The sequence below is a fragment of the Drosophila teissieri genome, chromosome 3R (assembly GCF_016746235.2).
Source record: "Drosophila teissieri strain GT53w chromosome 3R, Prin_Dtei_1.1, whole genome shotgun sequence".
NCBI lineage: Eukaryota > Metazoa > Arthropoda > Insecta > Diptera > Drosophilidae > Drosophila > Drosophila teissieri.
In genome coordinates, this window is record NC_053032.1 from 13449589 (window position 1) to 13459493 (window position 9905).

The 9905-nt window shown below is 40.6% G+C and overlaps 2 protein-coding genes across 7 annotated transcripts; both read left to right on the forward strand.

The window, feature by feature from the left end:
- The first annotated feature begins 156 nt into the window (after positions 1–156).
- On the forward strand, positions 157–8198 carry LOC122622616 (acyl-CoA Delta-9 desaturase). Of its 4 annotated transcripts, none has more exons than XM_043801201.1 (5): positions 157–267; positions 5420–5739; positions 6578–6914; positions 6975–7160; positions 7222–8198. In XM_043801201.1, exons 2-5 carry the CDS (start codon positions 5430–5432, stop codon positions 7538–7540), a joined length of 1152 nt encoding a protein of 383 aa, XP_043657136.1. In that variant the 5' UTR covers positions 157–267; positions 5420–5429; the 3' UTR covers positions 7541–8198. The 4 variants fall into 4 exon arrangements, with proteins under 4 accessions (XP_043657136.1, XP_043657137.1, XP_043657134.1 ...); XM_043801199.1 differs by lacking the exon at positions 157–267 and adding an exon at positions 2124–2283; XM_043801200.1 differs by lacking the exon at positions 157–267 and adding an exon at positions 4743–4761.
- LOC122622615 lies at positions 8197–9830 on the forward strand. Of its 3 annotated transcripts, none has more exons than XM_043801198.1 (3): positions 8197–8327; positions 8396–8636; positions 8697–9830. In XM_043801198.1, exons 2-3 carry the CDS (start codon positions 8424–8426, stop codon positions 9600–9602), a joined length of 1119 nt encoding a protein of 372 aa, XP_043657133.1. In that variant the 5' UTR covers positions 8197–8327; positions 8396–8423; the 3' UTR covers positions 9603–9830. The 3 variants fall into 3 exon arrangements, with proteins under 3 accessions (XP_043657133.1, XP_043657132.1, XP_043657131.1); XM_043801197.1 differs by having other exon boundaries at positions 8202–8636; positions 8697–8793; positions 8929–9830; XM_043801196.1 differs by having other exon boundaries at positions 8203–8636.
- Positions 9831–9905: the final 75 nt, after the last annotated feature.

The following is a 9905-nucleotide window of genomic DNA, read 5'->3' on the forward strand; positions in this document are numbered from 1 at the left end:
ATTTAGATTTGCTGAGATTGCGTTTTTATTTATTGTATGATAAGTAATAATACGCCAATTATAACCGTTATAAATATAATCTTTAACATCGCTGTAATAAAAATAGACAGATATCGATAAGATACGATAAAACACGCTATCGATACTCATCTAACTCATAACTAGGTGGACTGCTTTGCCATCACTAAAACAGGAGACTTTGTTTCGTTGGAACTTGGTGATAAATCTTAAAAATATATTAACTCTCTTGATTTGGATAACATTTGCGTAAGTTGTACACAAACAAACCTACCAAAATTAAATAAAGCATTACTTATTTTAAGCAATTTTATGCACGTGATCACTAATCAGACGCATCACCGGCGTCTGTTTTAAAACTGATTAGAAATATGGTCGATTATCAACTAATGGAAATTTATTTAATAGATTATAGTTTTGCAAGTAGTACAATGCACCGAAAGTTGTTTACATGTGACCTTAGCGCGCGCACGCCCCAGTGACGTCACATCTCATGTGCCTAATCCCCAAGCGATTTAACCCTTTTGAGGGGCATTCAGAACTACGCATAGCGGACTCCAATCGGAATCTGATTAATCAGTTCGTGTTAGCAATACTCTTGCTCAAAAGACAGATTAGTTACTTACTGCCTCATTCCACCGTCCACGTTGGAAAGTGGAGCAATATATTTTTTTTATTTCATTCGACGTTTTATCAAGAACTACATTCATATTTAACAACAATTGCATCATGAACGCAAAAGAGTTATTTGGCAGTTTTCTTTTCATAATAGTAGGTATAAAGTGTTACATCTTTTGTTAGGACTTTATTACTCAGTTAGTGGGATTAGAATATCATTTATTGATGAAAAGCTTAACTAACGATTCGGTTCTCATTCTATTGACGTCCCAAGAGTTACCATATATGTATGTATGTGTGGCATCTGGTGATGAGATTAAAAGATTGCTAAAATTTCTCTATGAATATTTTCGTTCGATTGCACACAATTCTACAGATTTGAAGCTCATCGTTTTTTTTAAACTGCGCACTATGATTACTTTGTTGTTTAATACAGAAAATTATGGATGTACATTAAAACTTATACATATGTATATGTGAATATATTTACACATGACCCCTTAATGTAAGTATTTTTCATTGGAACGTAGGCATTCTTTTCGTTAATTGTTTTTTTTAGAAACAATTTCACACTTGACCTCCTAATAGAAATGTTGTTTTATAGAACGTAGTGATCCTATTCATAGTTTTTTTTGTACCTTAAAAAATTAGTTAATATTTTAGTGACCCAGGTGTCAAGGTTGTAAGTCACCTTTCTCAAACTTCGTAGTGGATTTTCTTTTGGCGCAAGCAATTCGTCTGAGTATTACGTAATTAATCGCTATGACATAAATATGCAGTTAGATGGAAGTTTTGTATGAAATTCGCGTGTCACTTGAGCTCATCTGATATTGGAAAACAAAAGAGATACATATGCAAAATAGCCTTGTTTTCGTGTCGACTTCTGTGGAATATATGTAAAATTATGGGTCTAGGAGGTTGATCTTGTCAACTGGTTTGGACCGGCCAAAGTGCGAGAACCGTAAAATAAACTAAAAACAGATTATGAGAGGCCAGGTGTATTCACGGCTAAACCATTATCTTGGACAGCCGGCGGGCCACCGGAGAACATCGATAAGATTGCCCTAAAATTGGCCCAAGCCTACAGCTGGATTCAAAGTGCGAAGGCTAACCCCAACAGCTGCGGGGACTATCCCGATTTTAAACTTTCGGTAATTGTATTGTTGACAAGCCCCATCGTAATTGACTCCAAAACTTCACCGCTTATTTCGGATTCAATTACGCATTTCGGATATATGTATGTACATATGTACATATAGATACTAGCATATAGAAAGTATTTGCCATTTCGCAGATGTTTACAATTTCATGGAGATTAGTGCGCCCGATGGGGCTACGTGCATGCCGGTAATCTGGGAAGCTCGGGAGAAGTAGCCACCAAATGCACACGCCGGCGGAGAAGGAGAAAAGCTCTGACGTTGTCCCGCCGATTTGCCTAATCGATTTGTTTTCGTTTTGGCAACCGTGCGACCGGTTGGTCAGTTCCAATCGAGTTCGTCTAGTGTGCGGACGTGTGCCTTCGCCACTCCTACACTGAAAATATATATCACATCGATTGAAAGACCGATCGCAGAGTGTCCTCAGTTTTCGGACTACCGACTGTGCAAAGTGGAAAAGTGCGAGTTTTGGGAAGCTGAAGAAAAACAGGTTGGTTTTCCAGCTGGCCACTTGTTGAGCTATTGCAACAGGATTGGTATATATATACATATGTAGATAGTTCCCAGTGGGAGCAGTGTTTACGTAAAACCCCAAGTAGAAAATCGAGAAAAGCCAGCTAGAGATTTGGGTTGTTTAACTTTCAATTTGACTGCCAACTCTTGTGATTTTGAGATTTTCATTTTGAGGGCCTTTGGCCAAACGATCTTGGTTCAAGTTTTATGTAGCGCTCACTCTTCGCTTTTGTCAAGGTTTTAGTTGGAAGGTTAGATTTGGCTTTATTTCAAGTTGTCTTGTTGGTCAGAAAGGCAACGAAAAATACACTAGCTATCCTTCAAGCCAAACCTGTGCGTAAAGAACGCTTTGAATTCCATTAAGGTGACGAAAATGTAGGGCATTGTACCGACATATGGGTAAATCCAACTCATTTGGACGGTCAAGTTTTGTACTTTAATGCCAAATTAACATACAATCGCATTTGCAAGGGCAATCGAAGTTCTCTAGCCGACGCATTCACTGCTTCCGTGCTCAATTGGATTTATCATATGAATTAATTGCTTCTTTTTTGCATTTCAACTAAGCTGTGCGTTCTCTCTTTTTTTACGGTGAACGAACTTTGACTGCAATTATGCATGGATACGCTTAAATTGCAAATTAAGTGCTTCGAATTTGCGAGAAATCATTTATCACTCTTGCTGCGCTACAGTTCGTTCGAGCGGCGATCTAGTCTTCCAGTTAAAGTCTATTTGTTAAATTAGATGAAGTGCAAATATTCAACTGTCAAAAACAACACCTAAACAAATCGGCCGACACGAACTGTACTTAAAAATATACTTGCCGGAATTGGTTCCAGGAATAATTATATTCAAAGGGTAGTTTCATTTATTTACGATTTTTATTCTAATTTATTAATATAAAATGCAGTTTAAATACAAAAGTAGTTTTATTTACATTTCAACTTCCATAACTTTCATTTAAAAAAAACAGTTCCATTAGTTTTGCCTAATTGTCAGTTCTTTATCCAAACTTGAGAACATGCTTTAGTTTTTTATGCGTGTAATATCTCAGTGAAGCATCACGCTCTTGCAACGTGATAACGGGCCGCAACAATAACAAATGGAAAACTACTCTCGCTCTATCTTGCTCTTTGCGCTTTCTGCCGCTCTCTTTTGCTCTCGTGTAAGCTCCCACGCTTTCCGTTCCCTTCACGCAAGAAAGAAACAGAGATAACCGCAAGAAATTGGCAAAAGCAGCAGCAAATTTCAAGTTCAATGCGTGCCTCTGATAAATGGGCAATGTTTGCAGACTTTGCATTCGAATGTTTGCTGTCTTTTGGTGGACTGTGGTCGGTTTTTACCGGTTTTTGCTCTCGCGGCTCCAAAAACAGTCGGCTTTTTTGTTGACATGCTGGCGGCATTAGCTTTTTCTCTTCCCCTCCCACTGTCTCTGGCCCTTTCTTCTTTCGCCACGTTAAAAGCTTTCGCGTGTGATCTGCTGTTCTTGCATTACAAACACATGTACATTTATGTGAGCGAATGCGGAATTCTTCTTCTTTCCATCTAATCTGTTAAAAATCAGAGGCGTTTGTAGAACCATTTTAAGGAAAGGGGTGCTGAGGCATTGTATATGTGCGAGGTATATATGTATATACACAATTATGTTAAAACTTGTCTTATTTTATGGCCTTCCCTTAACGTAAACTAGTATTCCTAATATATACATATTGCTATGTTATACAAAAAAAATAAATCTTTTCAATTATGCACTGTCACAAAACACATAAATAAAAAACAAACGGAAAAGTAATGTAGATGTCATGATCAAAAAGTTATATATTGTTGTAAGGTGCCCTTTACAAGAACCCCCTTGCTGACGCCACTGCCCGCCATTCTTCTAATCACCTTTTTCGTGTTCATATCGCCTTAGCATCGTATGATTTGTAAGCTCTTGCTTGACCATAGGTTCACGTGTTTAACTGGGTAATGGCCCCAACCAGGGTTCGAAGTACGCAACTGTCCAGTTTTGTAATAAACGCTTGTCTGATAAAGCCGCAATTAGCAGGTGATTCACATGCGATTGAATAGAGATTCGGACAGATACTATACAATATCAAACACGTCGGCAAGACACGTCAGGTTGTTAAGGGCGACTCCGATTAGATAGGGCTAAAGTCTCCTCGTCTATAGTCTAGACATATCAAATCTAACCCTGACCTCAGCAATGGGCAAATAAAATCGCCCAACTGGCCAACATCTACCACATCTAATCTGCTAATATATGAACGCGCGCACGCACACACCTGCAAAAGCTTTAGCTGATCTAAAGCTCTTGAGCGAGCTTTTCGACAAATGCTGCGGATTCTCGTCGTCGGCAAATTTTGCACAGCAGTTTTTATACGCCAGTTAACCGAACGGCTTGTTAATTTCTGGCTACGGTAAATAAAACACCTTTTTTTTTTGTATAATCCAGGTAAAATCATAAATAGTGGGCTCAAGTGCACTTCCATCGAACTTGCGGTTGTTCACTTTTTGCTGAATAGTTTGCAATTCTTTTTAATTTAACACTTTTTAGGCTGTGTGAGTGTGTGTGTGCGTGTGTGTGTATAACAAAGCATGCTAGAGTTCATTGAAGAAGGAATTTTCCACGAAACGTGTCACTGCGCGTTCCTGGCTTTATTAGTAACCTTGAGCCAAGGTTTCCATCTGCTCAAGTTCCCAGTGACCCACTATCCACATGTTCCACATTCAGAAATCCACCTGGTGCTTGTTCCCACACCGGCTTTTTACATTATGCATGCCATGCGAATCCTGACACAAGGACGCGCAAGCAGCGTTTATTGATTTTTTTCATCCATTAGCCATTAGCCATTAGCCGAATAAGACAACAATCCGCATTAGGCAAGAATATACACAATATCTAAGGGTACTCAACTCAACCCAGCTAAACTAAACACCTCGGGGTCTGGCCATAAAAAGGCCGCTTGGAATCACCAAGCCAAAGCGTGTCAAGTTCAGTCATTCGGCTCACCTGGCTAATTGCCCAAGCCACCAAGTTGGCACAGACACTAATTGCTCTTTTGTTTATGTCGTTACTAATTTGTTGGCTTTAACTTCTTTCCGCACGCCAGTTGATGCAAGATGCCGCCCAACGCCCAAGCCGGTGCCCAGTCCATCTCGGACTCGCTGATCGCAGCAGCTAGTGCCGCCGCCGACTCGGGTCAGAGCCCCACCAAGCTGCAGGAGGACTCCACCGGAGTGCTCTTCGAGTGCGATGTGGAGACCACCGACGGTGGACTTGTCAAGGACATCACCGTCATGAAGAAGGCCGAAAAGCGCCGCCTGAAGCTGGTCTGGCGCAACATTATCGCCTTCGGTTACCTCCATCTGGCTGCCCTCTATGGAGCCTACCTTATGGTCACTTCCGCCAAGTGGCAGACCGTCATAACCGGTGAGTCAACAATTTATCACAATGGGAGAGGGGTCACAAGAGGTCTCTTGTATCCACACTATATTCCAACAAATATACTTTGGTGTCCAAAGATCCCTAAATTGCCATTAAATAAAATCTTTAACCGGCAGACTTTGCAGAATCATAATATTAGATATGTTTGGGCTATTCAAATTTACCACTTTGCATGTAACGAATTATAATTAGGCATTATATCTAACTATTACTTAATGGCAAGAGGTCAAGAAGGTCATGTTAATTAACAAAACAATATCTCAATTGCGCAGAATCACACTTTTCAAAGTAAAGTTCTAATGGCAAACGTCTTTCTGTAGAAATGTATAAAACACTTTTAACAGTATCATTTTAAAATTCAGCATTATGAAATATATGTATAACGAATAAGCAAACATTATGGAAATTTTATACTTTTGGTAAGGCTTGACAGCCATTGCCATCTTCCTGTCGCGTGCCGAACTCTCGACCATATAGAGGTTATCTAAGGCTTGCGCCCTGATAACCTTCACCAAGTTGATATTGTGGAAGTCCAGACTAAACATGGCACAGACTGCTGATCGTACTTTCCATATACGCGATTACCTCAATGTGCAGGTGTTTATTTTTGCCGCAAATCAAATTACCTTACATAAATTAAAACGATCACCTTTGCGATCAGAATTAGTAAGCAATATCAAAATGTTTGTCAAGTCACCGAGGATCTGTTACTTCATTTTAAAAATTAAGTAAAGTTGGTAGTAATGAATCATTTAAATGAAATTATGGTATTCTCTTTGGAAAACTTAAGCTAACCAACTGTGTAATTGATTTCTTCTTTTAGCTTATCTACTATATGTCGTTTCTGGCCTGGGTATTACCGCCGGTGCCCATCGTCTTTGGGCGCATCGCTCCTACAAGGCCAAGTGGCCACTGCGAGTGATTCTGATCATCTTCAACACGATCGCCTTCCAGGATGCCGCCTACCATTGGGCCCGTGACCATCGCGTCCACCATAAATACTCGGAGACTGATGCCGATCCACACAACGCCACCCGTGGTTTCTTCTTCTCGCACGTCGGCTGGCTGCTGTGCAAGAAGCACCCGGAGGTGAAAGCCAAGGGAAAAGGTGTCGATCTATCCGATCTGCGCGCCGATCCTATCCTCATGTTCCAGAAGAAGTAAGCAACTCCATTCGCTTAAGTCGCCGCAAATTTAAATATGTTAATTCTATTGTGCAGATACTACATGCTTTTGATGCCAATCGCTTGCTTCATTATCCCGACCGTGGTGCCTATGTACGCCTGGGGCGAATCGTTCGTGAACGCCTGGTTTGTGGCCACCATGTTCCGCTGGTGTTTCATCCTGAACGTAACCTGGCTGGTGAACAGTGCTGCCCACAAGTTCGGTGGTCGTCCCTACGACAAGTAAGTGCTAAGGGTTTGGACGACGTGTAAATGAGTACTTACATAGCTTTGTTCTTTATAGATTTATCAATCCTTCGGAGAACATCTCGGTGGCTATCTTGGCCTTTGGAGAGGGATGGCATAACTACCACCACGTCTTCCCCTGGGACTACAAAACGGCCGAGTTCGGAAAATACTCGCTAAACTTCACTACCGGCTTCATCGATTTCTTCGCCAAGATCGGCTGGGCATACGACCTCAAGACGGTGTCCACGGACATCATCAAGAAGCGAGTGAAGCGTACCGGTGACGGCACTCACGCCACATGGGGATGGGGCGATGTAGACCAGCCCAAGGAGGAGATTGAGGATGCTGTCATTACACACAAAAAGAGCGAATAGGCAGGTTGAGCGTAGGGCCAATCATGGGAGGGTTTAGCAGAAAATCAATCAAATTCAAGTAAAGCAAAGAAACATAATTTTCCATTTTGCAAATGTCCGCGGAACATATTTCCTAACAGAGCAGAAGCCCATTTAATTAATTCTAAGATAAAGCGTTGATGATAACTGTTTGTTGTATCTCGAAAACTTTATACCGTCTGTGTTAAACGAACCAGCTCCGGAAATGTTTTTATTTCGCTCTCTTTTATGAGAGACGCAAACTAACTTTGTATTTATACACGCATATAATTGCTTAATACCTGGATATTTATGTACAATAGATGGCAATTGGAGCTTTTCATTCACTGTTATCTCAAAATCACTGTAATTTGAGAGAAATTTTCAGTTATAAATCTAAAAAAATTATACAAATGGAGGAAAACTTTCCGCTTCAAAGAAAAAGAAATACCTGCAAATGAAAGATTTTAGTATTTAGCGTAAGCCAAAAAAAAAAGAATTATCAAGGAACTAATATATAAACTATATTATAAACGATCGATGTTAGAACACTAAAAGACACTTTCACCTATACATATGATATTTCTTTAAATGTTATAAAATAAAATGGGAAAACGCCTCTGGGAAACACATCCCAGTAGACTTTTCCATAAACTGAAAATGTCAATGGTCGCCACAACACTTTCAATTCAGTTGATCCACAAACTCTAAACGTGACACAAGCACACACATGACAAAGCTAAATTATTGTATTGGCCTTAAAATGGACGACTTTAGAGTACCCAAAAAGGTGAATCGCAACGTTTTTAAGGCCATTAGCATACTTCAATCTTCCCGAACTCATTTTGTCCGCGTTAGTGCAATAACTGATCAGGTCAAGTACCAAATGCGGAACTGCGTTCCGGTCGCCCATGTAGATGAGGTAATAAAGCAGTCCCTGAGCAACTTGACCAAGCTGGGCATAGTGAGGCGTCTTGGATCGGCTAGATATGCGCTTAGCAACGTAGTGTTTGCCAGGATGGGAGTTGTTCTACCCAATCCCATTGCAAGTACACCGGGCAATCCTGGTACACCACTGCGAAGAGCTGTGCAGAATGCGGTATGTCTGCGATCGAAAGAAATCTTCATTCTGTTTAATCTTTTAATGGCCAACTTTCAGCGTCGTAAGCGCAGTCTCGGACGCTTGGACCCTTGGAAATCGGCCACCAAGATACTAAGTGAGGACTCTCTATCTGGAACTGAGATGGATAAAGCGCGTAAGCGGATGCGCGGCAACACAAAGCGCGTTGTCAAGCAGAAACGAGAAATCACTTATCCACAAACACGACCCAATCAGTCTAAAGAAACTGATATTCCCACCACCAGTAATAAACCGTCACTTTTCGACGCAGGTTGTACCCTAGACTATACCAAGCAACCAAGTTTATTCGGACCGACCACAAATAGTATGCAAATACTATTCGGATCCCCAGGATGGACCTATACCAAACCCATTCCAAGTACTCCGGCTACACCCAATGCATCAATCGAATTGAATCAAAAAGCGAATGATCCCAGGAGCACGCCAACAATGATTTCCGGGAATAGCAGTACCACCTCGGTGATGGATATAAGAGGGAATGTGGAGGAGAATAGAGGATCTGAAGCTTCAATTATTTGTCGTCCTGTGCCCGTTGGCTTGGACGTTAGGCCAGCCGAGCATACTTCTGGAGGGGAATCCGATGTGGAGAATGCCTCTGTGGTTGGACTATGTGGCAGTCCCTTATGCCTGCGAACCCCAAATGGTCAGTCATCGTCGCACGAGCTAGCCTTAGAAGAGAATAACTATCAATCTCCTCGAGATATCCAATCTTCAATTTTCCAAAACGAATCAAATATCTTAGGAACTCACAAAATTATTGAGGATCAAGGAAACACTCACGTAGTTGAGAGTTTACAAGTTCAAGGATCTACTTTACAAGACAACGATCGAGCATTAGAAATTTCTTTGGATTTTCAAACAACTCAGCCGTCCGATGTTTTAGGCGAGCACCGAAACTCATCTGATTATGACTTTTATAAATGATTTTCAATTTAATGAAACCAATCGAATACCCGCGCAGGTATCGATATATCGATAATCGCTTCGCATGACTATGTCTAAGATCGTGCCCACGACTGTTTGTGTATGTTTTCTCGAATTTTATTATCTCTCTCTCACTGCACTAATAAAATGAGAGTCCATTGATATGGAAATGCTAAAACAAAAATGTATAGGAAAACTGAAATATAATTGGCTTTAAACACGTTCAAAGTTTTCATTGTTTCTTTACAAAAACACTTTTAAGATTAATCGTCAATAAGAGGCTGAATTGTAGCAACATAGTAT